Raw genomic sequence first — 19,715 nt, 5'->3', positions numbered from 1 at the left:
CCAAAGGAAGTTGTTGTGAATTGTGTTTGTAATCAGAAGTAGAAATGTCACTGCTCTAATTGATTAAAGTCTAGAGCATTTCCTAAGGTTTAATGAAAAATGTAAGGCACCTAATGAGAGTGCTCTTCACGGTGCTTCTCTGTGTACTGAACTGGCACTCCTCGCTCACGCACATGACCATGTTTCAGTAGCCATGACCAGGGGTGAAAGGAATTTACATTTCTTACTGGTACGGTCCAATCGCAAGCAACCCATCTCTCCTACATGCTTCATGGATCCCTCCCATTGCATGACTTAGATATAGAAAATAAAACTGCTACTACTACCAATGCTGTCTGTAATAAAACTTTAATATTGGAATAAGCCTGAAAAAGTTAAAACTCACTGTCACACTTTTCTCCTTGTCCTCCCTCCTCCTCCAGGCAGGCTGCGGACACAGCTAGGCTCCGCGCTCCCCCCCCCACACACACACACCACCACCACGCACTCAGCAGGGGCTGCAGCGGCTCCCCCCAGCGTGCAGCAGGGAGCAGGGGGACTGGCTGAGGGGGAAGCCTGCCCAGGACACCTGCTGCCTGCATAAGAACAGTTTAAACTCAGCTGTTCCCTCACGGTTCAGCCCCTGGGATTAGGGGCCATTTCTGGCATCCTTGTTAATTTCACTCACAGTCGTAGGGGTGTGTGTGTGACCGAGGCAGGGGCAGTTCTTTTCTGCCCCCTGGATGAGGGGGATCTCCAATCGTATAATACACAAAAAATACAATCAAAATCAGGAACCATTTCCAAGCCCCATGCCTCAAGGTCAGTGTAGGAGTCGGACCAACAGCCCCCCTGGGGCAGGAAGCCATTAAGCAACACACATTAAGCAGGGCCGCCCAGAGGAAGCAGGGGGCCTGGGGCAAAGCAATTTTGGGGGCCCCTTAAATAAAAAAAAGTTGCAATACTATATTCTCATGGGGGCCCTTGCGGCCCTGGGGCAAATTGCCCCATTTGCCCCCTCTTCCCCCCCCCCCCAGTGGCCCTGGGAAAAATAAACATTTTAAAACTTTCCACATCTCGGCACAAACCCAATTTTGAGAAAACTTATTTTCAAGTCACCTTTATAAGGTATCACTGGTTCTCAGCATCAGCTAGTGCTAAAAGGCACTAAAGCTCATTAAAAGGGTTGGACAAATATTTTCTGTCAAAACTTTTTTTGGATCGAAAACTAGGGGTTTTTAAAAAGCAGAAAAAATCACGGACAATGTCTGCTTTCCTTCCAAATTTGTTGTGGTTTTTTTTAATTGAAAAGCTGAAATTAGTCTGCCAAAACCTGAACATGGTTTGGGGTTTCAGAAGTGTGTGGACAAATATTTGCTGCTTGCTGTGTTTGACTGTTTAAAGAAATAATAAAAAAATTCTGCTTAAAAAAAATCCAAAACTTTTGAACCACCTCAGCTTGTGACCAAACGCCTGAGCCCATCCAGTCAGAGGTTTTTCCAGGTTTCTGATTCTCTGCTGGCTTCCTTGACTCATATCTGTCTCCATGACTTTGGGTTCATTTAGGTTAGAACATAAGAATGGCCGTACTGGGTCAGACCCAGTAGCGTAGCTAGTGGGGTGCAGGGGAAGCAGCTGCTTCCCCTAATCACATTTTTCAAAAGCGGCGCCTTAGGGGTTACCTTACATGGCGCCAGCGGGCGGGGCCTCTCTGAAGGGCAGCACGGCCGGAGGAGCCATGGAGAGGGGGCGGCTGGCATGGCCGGAGGAGCATGCCAGGCGGCCAGGTAAAGAGCGGGGACAGGCTGCGCGTGCCTGCGCTGCTGGGCCCATTCGGGTCCGCAGCAGCCGGGCCGGGCCAGGGCGCGTGGCAGTGGGGGCTGGGGGGAGCATGCGCGGCAGCGGGGCTGGGCTGGGCACATGCTGCCTGGCGATAGGGGGGCCAGCGGCCGGGGAGAGAAGTGGCGAGGGGGGAGGAGGCTGAGCGCCTCGGCAGCAGCCTTGGGAGGGAAAGGCTCCGTTTTGGCTGGGCTCAGACTCAGTGCTGCCGACCGCACCGCTGAGAACGGCTTGGCTCAGCGCACCCGCGGCGGGGGAGGGGGTGGGGCAGAGGAGGAGAGAGGAGAGGGGGCACTCGGTTTCGGGAGCGGGAGAAGAGGGGGCGCAACAGGGTGGCCCACAGCGCGGCCAGCAGCCGCAGCCGGGGGGGGGCCACACTGGTGCAGCAGGGCGGCCCACCCCGGTCGGGCCGCCGGCCGCGGCCAGAAGGGCGGGGGGGGGGGGAGCGCGGCGGGGGGGCCGGCAGGGCGGGGGGGGGGGGGGGGGGGGGGGGGGGGGGTGCAACACTAGGCGGCCATGGAGGCCACCAGGTTGTGGGGCACGCGGTGAAAGGCGCACACCCGCAGGCCCATAGGAAGGCAGCTGCAGTCAGCAGGGTGAGCAGCAGGATGCCGAAAACCGACAGCGGGGCCCAGCCGGGCAGGGCCACCGGGGGGCCGCCGCCGCTCTGGTTGGCCGCTGCTGCCGACAGGGTGGTGGAGAAGTTCAGGGGTCCGTCCATGCTGGCCGCCGCATGGGAAGGGGAGTGGTGAGTGGCCGCCAGCTCCCGCCCAGGCGTGGCGGGGCCGTGGGACTCAGGGCGCGGGCGGCGGGCTGGGAGTCAGCTGCGCCTCTCTGCCTGGCCCGAGCGGCCATGGCGCTGGGTGCCAGTGGGAGGGAGTGTTACCGCGGGCTAGGCGCCGGGCTCCCAGCCTGCCCAGGGGACAGGAGAACAGCCCACTCGGGGCGAGCCCCGGCACCTCTTCGAGCGAGCCCTGCTGGCCCCGGCCTGCCGAGGAACCCCCTGCCACCCTGCCTGGGGGAGCCGTCCCCAGGCGCCCGAGTTGCGCTCCCTGCAGCAGGGCAGCCCGCACAGTGGCCGGAGGAGCTAGCCAAGGGCGGGGGCACGCGGAGCAGCCGGAGGAGGAGCCAAGGGGGGCGCCTTTTTTATGTTTGCTCCCCCTCCTCTTAGATCCTGGCTACGCCACTGGTCAGACCAAAGGTCCATCCAGCCCAGTATCCTGTCTATCGACAGTGGCCAATGCCAAGTGCCCCAGAGAGAGTGAAACTAACAGACAATGACCACCCGTCCATCTCCACCCTCTGACAAACAGAAGCTAGGGACACCATTCCTTACCCATCCTGGCTAATAGCCATTAATGGACTTAACCTCCATGAATTTATCTGTTTCCTAGAGACTGGCTCCATGGGGTCCCTCACAAACTGGTTACTGTGGGTTTGTCTTTAGTATAGCTTATGTACATTCTCCACGAACTGAGCATTTGAGCTTGTTCCAGAATCTGGGATGAGCCTATGTTGTGAAAACTGAAATTCTCAAAATAGTCCATGCATGTAAATGGACACAGGGTGCTAAAATTAAATTAACCCAGAGGTTCTCAAACTGGGGGTTAAGTATCAGAGGGGTAGCCGTGTTAGTCTGAATCTGTAAAAAGCAACAGAGGGTCCTGTGGCACCTTTGAGACTAACAGAAGTACTGGGAGCATAAGCTTTCGTGGGTAAGAACCTCACTTCTTCAGATGCAAGTAATGGAAATCTCCAGAGGCAGGTATAAATCAGTATGGAGATAACGAGGTTAGTTCAATCAGGGAGGGTGAGGTGCTCTGCTAGCAGTTGAGGTGTGAACACCAAGGGAGGAGAAACTGCTTCTGTAGTTGGATAGCCATTCACAGTCTTTGTTTAATCCTGATCTGATGGTGTCAAATTTGCAAATGAACTGGAGCTCAGCAGTTTCTCTTTGGAGTCTGGTCCTGAAGTTTTTTTTGCTGTAAGATGGCTACCTTTACATCTGCTATTGTGTGGCCAGGGAGGTTGAAGTGTTCTCCTACAGGTTTTTGTATATTGCCATTCCTGATATCTGACTTGTGTCCATTTATCCTCTTGCGTAGTGACTGTCCAGTTTGGCCAATGTACATAGCAGAGGGGCATTGCTGGCATATGATGGCATATATAACATTGGTGGACGTGCAGGTGAATGAGCCGGTGATGTTGTAGCTGATCTGGTTAGGTCCTGTGATGGTGTTGCTGGTGAAGATATCTGGCAGAGTTGGCATCGAGGTTTGTTGCATGGGTTGGTTCCTGAGTTAGAGTTGTTATGGTGCGGTGTGTGGTTGCTGGTGAGAATATGCTTAAGGTTGGCGGGTTGTCTGTGGGCAAGGACTGGCCTGCCTCCCAAGGTCTGTGAAAGTGAGGGATCATTGTCCAGGATGGGTTGTAGATCACTGATGATGCATTGGAGAGGTTTGAGCTGAGGACTGTAGGTGATGGTCAGTGGAGTACTGTTGGTTTCTCTTCTGGGCCTGTCTTGTAGCAGAAGGCTTCTGGGTACACGTCTGGCTCTGTTGATTTGTTTCTTTATTTCCTTGTGTGGGTAACGTAGTTTTGAGAATGCTTGGTGAAGATCTTGTAGGTGTTGGTCTCTGTCTGAGGGGTTGGAGCAGATGCGATTGTACCTCAGTGCTTGGCTGTAGACAATGGATCGTGTGGTGTGAGCGGGGTGGAAGCTGGAGGCATGAAGGTAGGTGTAGCGGTCGGTGGGTTTTCGGTATAGGGTGGTGTTAATGTGGCCATCGCTTATTTGTACGGCGGTGTCTAGGACGTGGACCTCCCATGTAGATTGGTCCAGGCTGAGGTTGATGGTGGGGTGGAAGCTGTTGAAATCATGGTGGACCCTTCAGAGGGTCACGGGTTTATTATTGGGGGTCGCGAGCTGTCAGCCTCCACCTCAAACCCCGCTTTGCCTCCAGCATTTATAATAGTGTTAAATATATAAAAAAGTTTTTAGTTTATAAGCGGGGGGTCGCACTCGGAGGTTTGCTATGTGAAAGGGGTCACCAGTACAAAAATTTGAGAACCACTGAATTAACCCCTCTGGAGTCTCGGGGAATGCAGGGGACGGGGGTCTCCCTTGGTAAGGTTGGGAAGGAGGTAGGTGGTGTATGATATTGCTCTTCTCATGTGATCCCTCCCCCATGGCTCTCTTGGCTCCATCATTGTTAATCTAAAGTGGCTAATTTTCAATGAAGCTCCCCTCCCCTGACATGAATCTCCCTATGGCACTGAAATGAAATGTAGACTGTAATTTGGCATGTGAGAAGTGAAAGGGATGGTAGCCCTAAGGGAAAAGGTAACAGCTTGGCTCATTGTGTTAAATAGCTGTCTGCAAGCCTCAAACTGCTGAATGAGTAGGCTGTGCCTCCCCAAACAGCCTGCCCCTGCCCCCATCTGACCCCCACTCACTTTCTGCCCTCCAACTGCCCCCCTCAGAATCCCCGACCCATCCTGCTCCTTGTTCCCTCACCGCCCCCCCAACCACCACCCCGGGACCCCACTCCCCACCAACCCCCCCGTCCCCTGACTGCCCTGACCCCATCCACTCCCCCCGCCGAGTCCTGACAGACCCCCAGAACGCCCATGATCCAACCCCCTGCTCTCTGTCCCCTGACTGCCCCCCAGCAGTGCTATCCAGGGCCGCTCCTGGGTTACCGCTGCCTCTCCCCTCTCTCAGAGCCTCAGCACGCCGCGTCCAGGAGCTGCCCTGGCCCCTGGACAGCGCTGCAGTGGCGTGGTTCCGGCAGGACCGGAGCTCACAGCCCCACCCCCTTACCACGCAGCTCTGACTCAGTGGGAGGAGCTCAGGCCCCGCCGGAGTCACATCGCTGCAGTGCTATCCAGGGCCACTCCTGATGTGATGCGCTGAGACACTGTGGGGATGGGGGAAGGCGGGGCCGGGTGCAAATTGCCCCATTCCCGCCCCCCCCACCCGGGCGGCCCCGGGCGGCCCTGACATTAAGTAGAAGTTCCTGAGGTGTTAGCCGCAGAAACACTGTCTCCCCCGTCCCCCCACCCCTCAAAAGGGCACCAGCCCCCTCTCCATGGGCTGCACACCTGGAGAATGCACCCGGCCGCTGCAGTGGGTGGCCACTTGCTTGCACAAGGACAGTAATCCATACAGTATGTATGTGTATGAATGTGTCACGGACAATGCAGCTGCAGCCTGCTGCCAACCAGCAGTGACCCCAGTAACCGGCCGCTGTGGGCTGCTGTCTGCAGAGAGCCGGCAGGTACCGCTGGGCTGGATCTGCCCAGGAGTAAGTAACCAAGGCAAAAACCACAGCCAGCTGGGGGAGGGGACCAGGGGGGCAAGGGGGTGTGCTGCGCCATGCCCCGCTTTCCCTAGAGCCTCCCTATTTCCTTGCAAGTCAGATATCAAGGATTGTTTAATCTCCTTTCCAGGCACATAAAAGGGTGCAGAGGACACACCAGTGGATGGCTAGTAGTAGGGGAAGACAGGGGTGAATGGAGGACAACTAGAATAGCCTTCATGAAATATACAAGATACTTAGAGAAAGTTTTGTCAATTTCAGCCTCCACACTCTGCAGGACACTGGCAAAACTAAAAGAGATCTGAGATCGCGCCCCTATGTCCTAAGGACATTTCAGGTGTTTAATTCAACATATAAAGAGGGTGGAATGAAAACTACTATTTCTTTCAAGGAAGCACAATAATTTCCCTGAATATTCAGTTTTCCGCTCCAATCCCTTTGTGGTTTTGTCTATCACGCTATTTGCTTTCCCTGTAAATCTTTAGTTGCTTTAGCAAAATTGCTTTTCCCAAAATAACTCCCACATCATCATGACACATCTTCCCACCATGTTCTCCATGGTTTTTTTTGTTTGTTTAACAGTAACATTTCAAGGAGGATCTGCAAGCAATTTGGACATCACAACCATGATCCTTTGCTGGGGAGGGAATGGGATAGATTTGAACTTGGAAATGGTTCCCGATTTTGATTGTATTGTTTGTGTGTTATACTGTTGGAGATCTCCTCATCCAGGGGGCAGAAAAGAACAGCCTCTGCCTTGGTCGGACACACATGCGCACACGCACACACGCACACACGCACCCCTGAGTGAAATTAACAAGGATGCCAGAAACGGCTCCTGATCCTGCAGGGTGAACCGCGAGGGAACAGCTGAGTTTAAACTGTTCTTATGCAGGCGGCAGGCGTCCTGGGCAGGCTTCTCCCACAGCCAGTCCCCCTGCTACACGCTAGAGGGGAGCCGCTGCAGCCGCTACTGAGTGCCAGGCCGGGGGAAAGCGCAGAGCCTGGCCGCGTCTGCAGCCTGGCTGGAGGAGGAGGGGGAGAGAAACAACAAACAAATGGGACAGTGAGTTTTCCCTTTCCAAGCTCTTATTAGCTCTGAGTTTAAGCTGTTTGTTATGCAGCCAAAAGAGGTGAAAGTAAGCCGGTGCTGAATGCTCCACTTTCTTGTCGTTACACTGCTGCACCCTTTTTTACCGGTATGCTGTACCGGCCCATACCGGCTTACTTTCACCTCTGGCCATGACACACTTCACTTGTTTATAGACACTCACGGCAGATTTCCTGGAGTCTACTGGCTAGGTCAGAATTAGTGGCTCTGGTTCTTTGCCTGAGTAGTCGGTCTCTGAAATGTTGCTGTGTAGCTTCTAGGAGAGAATTCAGATGCTATTGCAAGATCCTAGATGGCAGTGCTGCAAAGGGGCCCGGGTCAGTCCATTCACCCTATACTAGGGCAGGATTGCTCTCGACCCCAGCCAAGATTCCAGCCCTGCAAAGACTTAAGAAAGTAAGTCACTTTACTCATGTGAGTAGTCCTGTTGAAGTCAATGGGGCTACTCACAAGAGTAAAGGTATACTTAAGCCTTTGCAGGATCAGAGCCTAACGTACTGTTGCACTTTCTCAGGGGGGCAAGTGCAAGTGGAAATCAGATGGAGGGTGAGGGAAGAAGCATAGTTAGGGCCCTACCAAATTCACGGCTATGAAAAACGCATCACAGACTGTGAAATCTGGTCTTTCGTGTGCTTTTACCCTATACTATACAGATTTCACAGAGGAGACCAGAGATTCTCAAATTGGGGGCCCTGACCAAAAGGAAGTTGAAGGGGGGTTGCCAGGTTATTATAGGGGGGTTGCGGTATTGCCACCCTTACTTCTGCGCTGCCTTCAGAGTTGTGTGTCCGGAGAGCAGTGGCTGTTGGCCAGGCGCCCGGCTCTGAAGGCAGTGCCCTGCCAGCAGCAGTGCAGAAGTAAGGGTGGCAATACCATACCCAGGCCATTCTTACTTCTGTGCTGCTGCTGACGGCGGCTCTGCCTTCAGAGCTGGGCTCCCGGCCAGCAGACGCCGCTCTCCAGCTGCTCAGCTCTGAAGGCAACACCGCTGCCAGCAGCAGTGCAGAAGTAAGGGTAGCAGTACTTCCCCCCCCCCCCCCCCCCCGCCAACCTTGTGACCCTCCCCCCACAACTCCTTTTTGGGTCAGCCCCCCTACAATTACAACACTGTGAAATTTCAGATTTAAATAGCTGAAATAATGACATTTACATTTTTTAAAATCCTATGACTGTGAAATTGGCCAAAATGGACCGTGAATTTGGTAGGTGTGTCTGTGGAGAGCAGGAGGAAATAAATGGGACACAGAGGAGCAGGGGGAGGGCATTAGGAAATGGAGGGAGCAGCGTGAGGAGATGGAGGGGTTAGAGAGGGAGAAGGATGAAGAGTAGGATGATGTGGGGCAAGTGACTCCAGGCAGGGAGAGCAGACTGTGAGGGAGCATGGAGAGGGAATGTGAGTGAGGCAGCTGTTAAGCCAGGGGATAGGAGAGGATAAGCAGAGACCCCTCCGATCGATGGACAAGAGGGCCTTCTGCGTTCCTGGGCATGTTTAAGGCTGAATCATGATGATCTCACATATATTGGGGCCAAGCAGCTTTCCCTAATGGATAAAAAAATCAGAGAGCATCCTGACTTCTTTTTGTTCATTATCATCATCATCATTATTGTTATTATTTTAAATCTGATGATTTTTAAGCCAATCATGATTTTGGGGCATCTGACTGATGAGTTTTGGATGCTAGAGTCTGACAAGCAAAAGACCCAAGAGACATCAGTTCCTTCTGTTTTGAAGAGCTGCTTCTCATGACATTTGTGCCTCTCTTGGGGACACTCACTCCCTTCCCAGCTTCGGGCCTAGACCAAGTAAATCAAGACAAAAGGTCATAACCTTTCCAAATTCAATTTCAAAAGTAGGCTTTCCAGCCAAAGGCAGTGGATTCCTGAGCCCATTTCTGCATTATATGTTTAAACTCTGAATTGCAATCACAGCACTATTTCGTAAAACAAAATAAGTAGACGAAATGCTGACCATGATCTGCATTGCAGTATGTGAGTCTTTCCTCCAGCGTTCCCAGTGCAATTGAGCTTGAATGCTATGAGCACAGCCCAGGTGTTGTTATCAGGGTTTTCATCGCAGAGGTTTAGGGGAGAGTGGGGAGAACTATTTCTTTCTCCAAGAGTATAATCAAGGAGATCCTGTCTTCTTCTGGGCAACATCTGGTCTGGATTTCTCTCTCCCTCCTTCTGCCAGCTGATTCTTTTGAAAGCCTGTTCTGGCCCTTTCCAGGCAGTAAACGCAGGAGGGAAGATAGTAACTCAGACTACCAGCAGCTATTGCAAGCCAGGAAACAGGTGTTCCCCTTTGCTCTCTCCAAATCCAAGCCTTAGAAGAAGCTGATGCTCTGTGATAGGCTGGGCCAGCTCTTCTCTACTGACCCCATGGCTTTCTGCTCTCACTTGGGAAGGGACAGGAGCCCCCTGTCCTTCTGGTTGGAAGGATATTTGGCCTGATTCTCCAGTCTCTGACACCTGTGTACGTGAGGATCGGCTCCCTTAACTGCAATGGAGTTACACTGATGTAACAACCAGTATGGCCAGTCCCAGGCATTCACAAATCATGAGTCAGAGCTCTGGAAAATAAGGAGATTGGCTTAAAAATCAGGAGATTTTTAAAATAACAAATGTCAGGTCCTTATTACAGTAAAAGCTGTGTTACTTTACCATCCGGAAAAATCTAGAAACCAGCATGTCTGATCTTCATTAAAAGTCTGGTTGGCGTGGGGCTGGCAGTCTCCCTACCTGGCTCCGTGTGGCTACCAGAAAGCGGTGACATGTCCCTGCTGCTCCTAGGCGGAGGAACGGCCACAGGGGCTCTGTGAGCTGCCCCCACCCCGACCCGAGCACTGGCTCTGCAGCTCCCATTGGCTGGGAACTGCAGCCAATGGGAGCTGCAGGGGCGGCACCTGCTTTGAACCACCCCCAAAACTGCAGAGAGGAAGAACAGCCAATAGCAGAATGGTGGGAGACACTGGGCTGTAGAAAAATACTTTGTTGGAAGAAAATGCCAATGCACTTGGTAAGAACACATCCAAAATCTGCTCCACGTTCATCGTGACAGGAGAACAGCAGAATGCCAGAGAAGATAAGATGTGTAGAGGGTGTGGCAGAGCTCCGACCTTGTCCCCGTGGGTCCCGCGCTTCCAGAGCTAACCTCAGAGGCTCACTGCGACCCTCCATGTAGGGCCAGGGTACAGTCTACTGAGCCCTTTTAATCACAAGCCAGCAAGGAGGTTGGTGAGAGAACTCCCCCAGTCTCTGTTGTCCCTACAGCTTATTCAAGAACAGTTGAGCCTCCTGTCATGACAGGGGCCTGTCTTCCCCTCCCAAGAGGTGTTTCTGTAGTGGAAGGTTGGGGGGAATCTGGGCCTGCCCTCTACTCCGGGTTCCAGCCCAGGGACCCTAATGGCAGCAGCTGTTGGCAGCTGACCTTTCACTGTCACAGCCGCTTCCCCACAGCTCCCCTGCTTCTCGCTCTTAACACCTTCTTCACCCTTACCTTAGGGCTCCCTTTCCCGTGGTTTGAGGGTGTCTTCGTTACCCAGCCCTTCAGCCACACTTTCTCGCCTCTAAAATGCCACGGCTGCTACTCTGAAACCTTTCTCTCCTCTGGCTCCCTGGCTCTCTTGGGCCTGACTGGAGTGAGCCCTTTTATAGTGTCAGAGGGGCCTTACTTAAAGTCAGGTGTTCACATTAGCTTAACAGTCTCACCTGAGTCTTTGCAGGCTAATTGGAGTCAGGTGTCCACCCTAGCCTGGAGCAGCTCCTGCTCTAGTCAGTCAGGGAACAGAAAACTGCTTATCCGGTGACCAGTATATCTGCTTTCTACTACTCTGCTGTACCCAACTGGCCTGGGTCTGTCGCAAGGGGTAACAAGGGAATCCAGGGTTAGAATAGTATATATTAAAAACACGAGCAAAAGCTATAAATCCTCCTGCTTAAGGACATCAACCAGCCTCCAGCTAATGAAGCCCAGGAGGAAATGTTCCCTGGAAAGAGGCTAGCCCATATCTGTCCACTAGGGCTTCTTCTACAGAAGCCTCTGGTCATTGTCGGAGACAGAATATGAGACTACATGGATCCGGGCCTGGCAATTCCAATGTCCCTACAAGAAACAACTTGATTTGATTTGTGTAGATTACAGTTACAGTGCCTCTGTCTTCTGAGGAAGAGATACAAATAACCCTCTGAGATGCAGCCTTGAAAGCTTTAATTGAGTGAAAATAAATGTGACACATTCATTTGGATTTCGCTTTCTAGTTCAAGAAATTAATAGCACATTTGCAGTGCAGTCCTACAAAAAAAGAGATTAAACAAAGCCCATTTTTCTCCTTCCTGGAACAGTACTTGTGTCTAATACACTGCCAAGCCTGAGGGCCTGCATTTAGGGCTAGATTTTCTAAACAACTCAGTACTTAACGGCTCCCATCTAGGCACTTTAAATGACATGACCAGATCTTCAAAAGGGCCCAGGCACCCAGCAGCTCCCATTGAGAACAGTCTGGCCACTTTGTTTACTGCCTACATGGGAGGAGAGCTCATTTGGAAAGCTAGTCCTCCCTGCCCTCCCCCCATGCCCTGCTCTCACACGCACTGGCCTGTGTTCCCCCACACACACCTTTCTCTTTCTCACTCACTCATGTGTGTGCACGCACATTTGCTAGCTTAGGCCAAAACAAAGGGCCAGATCTGTGGGGAAAGGCAGCAGTTGGAAGTTTGCTAGCGGGATAATTTACCAGACCATTTCTTTTTTACACTTCGGTTGAGATACTCGTCATGTAATGGCCTGATGACCTAGCATGGGTTAATGACTGCATCCTCACTAGACACCTGTGATGTAGGGAAATATCATTGCCATATTAGAGATGTTGAAAGTGAGGCACAGACAGGGGCGGCTCTATGTTTTTTGCCACCCCAAGCACGGCAGTCAGGCGGCCTTCCGCTGCATACCTGCGGGAGGTCCGCGGTCATGTGGATTCGGCGGCGTTTCTGCGGGTGATCTGCCAGTCCCGTGGCTTTGGCGTACCCGCCGCCGAATTACTGCCAAAACCGCAGGACCGGCAGACCTCCCGCAGGCACGCCACCGAAGGCCACCTGACTGCCGCCCCCCGCGGCTTGCCGCCCCAGGCACGCGCTTGCTGCACTGGTGCCTGGAGCTGCCGCTGGGCACAGAGCAAGGTAGTGACTTGCCTCGGGTCACACAGGAGGTGTGCAGCAGAGCTGAGAACACGCACAGCCTGCTAAGAACGTGGGGCGGGAGGGGGAAGAGATACCTAGGACATTTTGCATCCATTGAACCCCTCTGCCCCCCTCCTGGCTCTCAGTCTCCCACTGTCTCCCAGCCCCAGACTCCTTGCCCAGCCAGTCCAAGCCCACCCCCCCTAACTCCAAGGCCTAGTTTTCCTCTCCCTTTCCCCTCAAGCCCCAACTCCACTACCAAAGGCTCTGTCAGGCGTCCAGTTTTCTACCAGAACGCTCGGTCGAAAAGGGACGCCGGCGGCTCCGGTCAGCACTGCCGACCAGGCCGTTAAAAGTCCGATGGGCAGTGTTGTGGATCTAAGGCAAGCTAGTCCCTACCTGTCCTGTCACCACGCTGCACCCCAGAAGCGGACAGCAGGTTCAGGAACCATGGCCAATGGGAGCTGGGGGGGCGGTGCCTGTGGGTGAGAGCCGCGCACAGAGCCTCCTGGCTCCCTTCTCTCCCCCCCAGCCTAGGAGCTGGACCTGCTGGCTGCTTCCAGGGTGCAGCACGGAGCCAGGACAGGCAGAGAGCCTGCCTTAGCCCTGCTGCGCCGCTGACTGGGAGCTGCCCGAAGTAAGTCCACACCCACGCCCCTGCCCCAGCCCTGAGCACCCCCAAAACCCAGAGCCCCCTCTTACATCCCAAACCCCTCATCCCTAACCCTACCCCAGAGCCTGCACCCCCAGCCCAGAGCTCTCACCCCCTCCTGCATCCAACCCCTGCTTCAACCTGCAGCCCCCTCCCGCACTCCGAATCCCTCAGCCCCACCTCCAACCTGGAGCCCCGTCCTGCACTCCAAGACCCCCAGCCCCACTCCAGAGCCCTCACCCCCTTACTCACCCCAACTCCCTGCTCCAGCCCGGAGCCCCCTCCCACACCCTGAACCCCTCATTTCTGTCCCCACCCTGGAGCTTTCACCCCCAGTTAGAGCTCTCACCCCCTCCTGCATCCTAACCCCCTGCCCCAGCCCAGTGAAAGTGAGTGAGGGTGGGGGAGCGCAAGCCCCCGAGGGAGAGGGAATGTAGTGAGCAGGGGTGGGGCCTCAGGGAAGGGGTGGGGCTAGGGTGTTCAGTTTTGTGTGGTTAGAAAGTTGGCAACCCTACTACCCCCTATAGCAGGGGTTGGCAACCTTTCAGAAGTGGTGTGCCGAGTCTTCATTTATTCACTCGGATTTAAGGTTTCACGTGCCAGTCATACATTTTAACGTTTTTAGAAGGTCTCTTTCTATAAGTCTATAATATAGAACTAAACTATTGTTGTATGTAAAGTAAATACGGTTTTTAAAATGTTTAAGAAGCTTCATTGAAAACTAAATTAAAATGCAGAGCCCCCCGGACCGGTGGCCAGGACCCGGGCAGTGTGAGTGGCACTGAAAATCAGCTCGTGTGCCGCCTTCGGCGCTCGTGCCATAGGTCGCCTGCTCCTGCCCTAGTAAAGTTCTTTCAAGCTGTGAGAAAGGCGATTCCCTGGTGTTTGCTAAAATCCAGATTGATTTGTTCCTGCAGTCTCCTCTCCCTTCCGTGATTCTGAGTGAATATCTCCTCCCCGTGTTAGCTTGATGGTTTTATTTCCTTGTATGTAAATGGATTCCCGTGATACCTTGGAAGTACCTTCAAGATAGCTGAACCACATTCCTTTGTCTAGAATGGGGTACTTTCAGCCCTGCCTGGCAGACATATTTTAAGAACATAATTCCCAGTATGTTTGTAATTTTGAATTTGACCTCAATACTCACACTTTGCAATAATATTAATGATCAGTATGTTATTAGATTTCTATTGGTATCTTACATGATACCTTTTAGACTCCGGTTATGACATTAATGAGTTGGGGTACACTGAACTGCTCAGACCAGCTGACACTCCCTGTCAGGGAGCCCCTTGCCCTCTTGCATTGGGATGCTGTTCAGATCACACACACCCAGTCCAACTCTTGTTCCGTCACCATTCAAATCACTACCTGGGCACCAGTGGAGGGGTCACTGAGAGCACTGGAGAGTCAGGCTCCCTGTTCTCAGTTCCAGTTCTTGGACTGCACAGCCCAGAGCAGCTGGAAGCTACAATTGCAGAGAAAGTCCTTCTCAGCTCCCTGTGTCCCCAGGCTGGAGCATGCTCAGTGTGGACAGAATCTAAGAAGGTTTTAGATGGTAAACTCTAGCAAGTCTCTACTGAGCATGTGAAAACTGTAATTTTTCCAAGGCTTATAACTTGGCCAAATTTTCATGGGGGTGGCAAAAGGCACATACCTGACACAAAGGTCACTCCCCTGCCAAATTTCAAGCCCCTGTTCCAAAGCATAGAGGTGTTAGACCAGCTCAATGAAAATGTCACCTGAATTTTTTAATGTGGGTAAAACAACATATTTCCTCCTATTTTTGTTGTTAGAAGCAGCTGAACCATTTTGGCTGAAATTTTCCAAACTAATTCAGCCTGAGGCAGAAACCCAGTCTGGAAAATTTGAGCCCAAACAGTTCAAATTTGGCAAAGTCATAAGCAACTGAAAACAGAGTCTTATAATGGGAGGTGTTGGGCAACCTTAATTGGGTGGAGCTACCAAACCTGCCTATAATAGTATTAGAGTCCTGGCACTGAAAAACTACTGAATGTAACTGGGTACAAACAAGAAGCAGGGAACCAGACATCAAGTTGGAGTCACCTGTTTTAAAGGCTTTCTCTCTTTTCAGGGCCTTCCATTGTGACTCCCCCTAAGGAAACCTGGAATGTCACTGGAGCAAAGATTTACCTGAGTTGTGAAGTCATGGGCATTCCAACCCCAGTGCTCACTTGGAATAAGGTCAGTGGCACGGGATCTGTTTTTCATGGGTAGCATGGATTATGCCGTGTTTATTTACTATAGTACAATATTCTTCACCTCTTGGCGGAGATGGCAGAGGAGCAGAGAGAACTAGTCCATAAAAAAGAAAGGCAATTTACAGCAACCTCTGCACTGCTTTTAAAGTGGCAAGAAAGAAGGGCAGTCCCATTTGTGCAAGGATGAGAAAAATAACCGAATGCGTTACCAAATCCACCACCACCTGTGAACTGTAGCACTTTCAAAAGGAGAGCTAAGCCTGTTAGACAGCAATTGCAAGACAAAGGCTACAGCAGACCCACCAGCAGAAGGGCGTGTTTACAGTGAGTTTCTCTGGTCAATGCAAAAAAAAAAAAAAAAAGAGAACATCTTTTTTTCCCATTCCCACTCCCCAATCTGGATTTATTAAATTCCTCCTTCTGCCCCCCAAAACCAATATTTTTTTCTTTTGCACTTTTGTTTATGCTGATAAGAGAAACAGAATTATGGTTTGCCATATTAAAGACTGGTGTTAAGAGTAGCTAAAGAATGCTTCCCAATGATCTGTTTTATGCTCATACATGCCTGTGGCTTTGAAAACACTGGCCTTGTGTGCCCAGGTCAGAGTCATAGTAATCCTGCAGTGTTTTTGTTTTCTTTTGTTAGCCTTGAGATGACGCTGCTCCTGGGCTGTGTGATTAGATAACGCTGGTGGCCTGGGTTTGTTTTTCACCCTTAGTTCATAGCAAGGAAGGTGCACAGTCATGTTCAGCTCCCGAAACTGCATCGGAATCTGGCATTGGGACCTCATAGGAGCCTGAAGCCCAAAGCAAGGCAGGTTCCATACATTCACATGTGCGCCTCCGGCTTTGCTGCCTCTTTGGAAGTGATAGGATAGAGAGAAGACTTTGATTTGGTGTTAAATTTCAAACAGAGTGTGCTGGTTAAAATTAAAACAAAAGTGCCATTGTGCAGATTCCATCACTTCTCAAGTTTTCTCAAACCCACAGGCTCTTGGGACCTCTGATGGTTTATAGCCCTTTACAATCAATTTAAATAATGTATATTTAAAACATTTTAAGGAAAATTGTTCAAATAGTGACCCACCTAAATAATAGGGCCAACTACAGACATAGGAGACCTTGTTGTTAGTAAGTGAAATCAGCCGTGGTGTACGTTGTCAGACAGATTTTCAGTGGACTTTTAAAGCTCCAGACCTAGCTGTGTGCTCCAGTGTCACCAATTAAAGTTTGGCACAGAGAAACGACAACCTCCTCTCACAGGAAACGGAACATGCCACTCACCAGCACTCTCAGGAACTTACTAGAGCACTGCATGGGAGGAGTGTGCAGGAAGGGCAGAATTAAGCTGCTGTTTTCTGTAAACAAAATAATCATGGAAAGGAATAACATTTACCAACTGAACTGTGGAACTTTGAATGGCACATTGCCAGGTGTAGCTTGTACACCATTAGCTTCACTGCTGATTAACGAGGCAGATCTTTTGTTATCTCCTCCCTCAGCACCAAAAAGGCTGAAAAAACACAAACTACACATCAACAAAGGGGTGTGGTTTTCTGCTTCCAGGCAACATTTCTATCAAGGATCCTCTCAGCTAAGCTGGTCATAGTGTGGCTTTGCACTGTGCATAAGTGTCTAGAAGCTTCACAGTGACAAGCCTTTTTTGCCAGTCTTGCCCATGGCCATCTGGAAAACATCGGTTTTAGGGCAGCGGACGCTCTGGTTGCTGCCTTTGGTTTACTTTGTGCACCATTCTCCTTGGGAAAGTCACGTGCCATGGGCCCTGCCCTGGTAACAGCATGTGCAGTGCTAGTTTCCCACTGCTCCAGAGCCCAAAGGCCAAGTTTTTTCAAAAGGGCTCAACACCCTGAAGCTTCCACTGAGAATAGAGAATCCAGCCCCACACTCCAAACTATCACTGAGGACAATGGGAGCTGCTGGGCGCTGAACACTTTGAAACTCTGGCCTTTTGGACTGTAGGTGCTACTGAAAAACAGACAGCAGCCACCATGGACAGCCCAGGGAACCACCTTTTCCCCATCTTTATACAAGTACTTGCACCATTTCAGGCATTTAGGGTAGGCTCTTCCAAAGTGCTAGGCGCTGGCCCAACTCTGCTCCCATTGTAGTCTGTGGCCATTTTACCACTGTCTTCAGTGGGAACAGAGTTAGGGGCAATGCTGAGTGCTAGAAAGTTGCCTAATAAGGGCCGGTCTACACTACGAGGTTAGGTCGAATTTAGCCACATTAGGTTGATTTAAAAATGACTGTGTCCACACAACCAACCCCGTTCCATTGACCTAAAGGGCTCTTAAAATCGACTTCTTAAAATCCTCCCCCACAAGGGGAGTAGCGCTAAAATCGACTTTGCTGGGTCGAATTTGGGGTAGTGCGGACGCAAATCGACAGTATTGGCCTCCAGGAGCTATCCCGGAGTGCTCCATTGTGATCGCTCTGGACAGCACTTTGAACTCCGATGTACTAGCCAGGTACACAGAAAAAGCCCCAGGAACTTTTGAATTTCATTTCCTGTTTGGTCAGCGTGGCAAATTCAGCAGCACAGGTGGCCATGCAGTCCCCCCAGAATTGTAGAGCGTAGAAACACTCCCCTATCATCTCCGTCCCTGAGATTGTCCCTGATTAAAAGGCAAAAAACCACACTCGTGATGACATGTTTTCCAAGCTTATGCAGTCCTCCTGCACTGATAGGGCACAGCTTCATGCATGGAGGCATTCAGTGGCAGAGGCCAGGAAAGAATTAAGTGAGCACGAAGAGCGGAGTCAGGACATGATGCTGAGGCTAATGGGGGAGCAAACAGACATGCTGAAGCATCTGTTGGGGGAGCTAACGGACATGATGAAGCATGTGTTGGAGCTGCAGGAAAGCCAACAAGAGCACAGACCCCCGCTGCATCTACTGTATAACCGCCTACCCTCCTCCCCATGTGCCATAGCTTCCTCACCCAGACGCCCAAGAACACAGGGGGGAGGCTCCGGGCACCCAGCCACTCCACTCCAGAGGATGGCCCAAGCAACAGACCACATTCTACAGGCCACTATCCTCTGATCCCACTGAGGAATACCAAAAGAAACTAGTATCAGAGGGGTAGCCGTGTTAGTCTGAATCTGTAAAAAGCAACAGAGGGTCCTGTGGCACCTTTGAGACTAACAGAAGTACTGGGAGCATAAGCTTTCGTGGGTAAGAACCTCACTTCTTCAGATGCAAGTAATGGAAATCTCCAGAGGCAGGTATATATCAGTGTGGAGATAACGAGGTTAGTTCAATCAGGGAGGGTGAGGTGCTCTGCTAGCAGTTGAGGTGTGAACACCAAGGGAGGAGAAACTGTTTCTGTAGTTGGACAGCCATTCACAATCTTTGTTTAATCCTGATCTGATGGTGTCAAATTTGCAAATGAACTGGAGCACAGCAGTTTCTCTTTGGAGTCTGGTCCAAAAGAAACTACACCATCTACTCAAGAAATTCCCAGCTACAGTATGGGAACAAATCTACATGGACACACCCCCAGAACCCCAACCAGGGGCATTCTATCTGCTACCCAAGATCCATAAACCTGGAAACCCTGGACGCCCCATCATCTCAGGCATTGGCACTCTTACAGCAGGATTATCAGGCTATTTGGACTCTCTCCTCAGACCCTACGCTACCAGCACTCCCAGCTATCTTCGAGACACCACCGACTTCCTGAGGAAACTACAATGCATTGATGTTCTTCCTGGAAACACCATCCTGGCCACCATGGATGTAGAAGCACTTTACACCAATATTCCACATGAGGATGGACTACAAGCTGTCAGGAACAGTATCCCTGATGAGGCCACAGCAAGCCTGGTGGCTGAGCTTTGTGACTTTGTCCTCACCCACAACCACTTCAGATTTAGGGACAACTTATACCTTCAAGTCAGTGGCACTGCTATGGGTACCTGCATGGCCCCACAGTATGCCAACATTTTTATGGCTGACTTAGAACAACGCTTCCTCAGCTCTTGTCCCCTAGTGCCCCTCCTCTACTTGCGCTACATTGATGACATCTTCATCATATGGACCCACGGAAAGGAGGCCCTTGAAGAATTCCACCTGGACTTCAACAATTTCCACCCCACCATCAACCTCAGCCTGGACCAGTCCACACAAGAGATCCACTTCCTGGACTCTATGTGACCATCACTTATTTGTACTGTAAACACCACCCTATACCGGAAACCTACTGACCGCTATACGTACCTACATGCCTCCAGCTTCCATCCAAGACACATCACACGATCCATTGTCTACAGCCAAGCCCTAAGATACAACCGAATTTGCTCCAACCCCTCAGACAGAGACAAACACCTACAAGATCTTTATCAAGCATTCGTAAAACTACAATACCCACCTGGGGAAGTGAGGAAACAGA

At 51.3% G+C, this 19,715-nt stretch overlaps 1 protein-coding gene across 1 annotated transcript in view; it reads left to right on the top strand.

Annotated features, from left to right (window-relative positions):
• IGFBP7 (insulin like growth factor binding protein 7) overlaps positions 1 to 19,715 on the top strand; it is a 54,757-nt gene that overhangs the window by 25,230 nt on the left and 9,812 nt on the right. The window contains exon 2 of the mRNA XM_034771024.1: positions 15,174 to 15,283. Coding sequence (XP_034626915.1) covers positions 15,174 to 15,283 — 110 coding nt within the window. The remainder of the gene's footprint in view (positions 1 to 15,173; positions 15,284 to 19,715) is intronic.

This window comes from Trachemys scripta, chromosome 5 (genome assembly GCF_013100865.1).
Source record: "Trachemys scripta elegans isolate TJP31775 chromosome 5, CAS_Tse_1.0, whole genome shotgun sequence".
Taxonomy (NCBI): Eukaryota; Metazoa; Chordata; order Testudines; family Emydidae; genus Trachemys; species Trachemys scripta.
The sequence above is the reverse complement of the archived record's forward strand: the minus strand, read 5'-3'. Positions and strand labels throughout refer to the sequence as shown.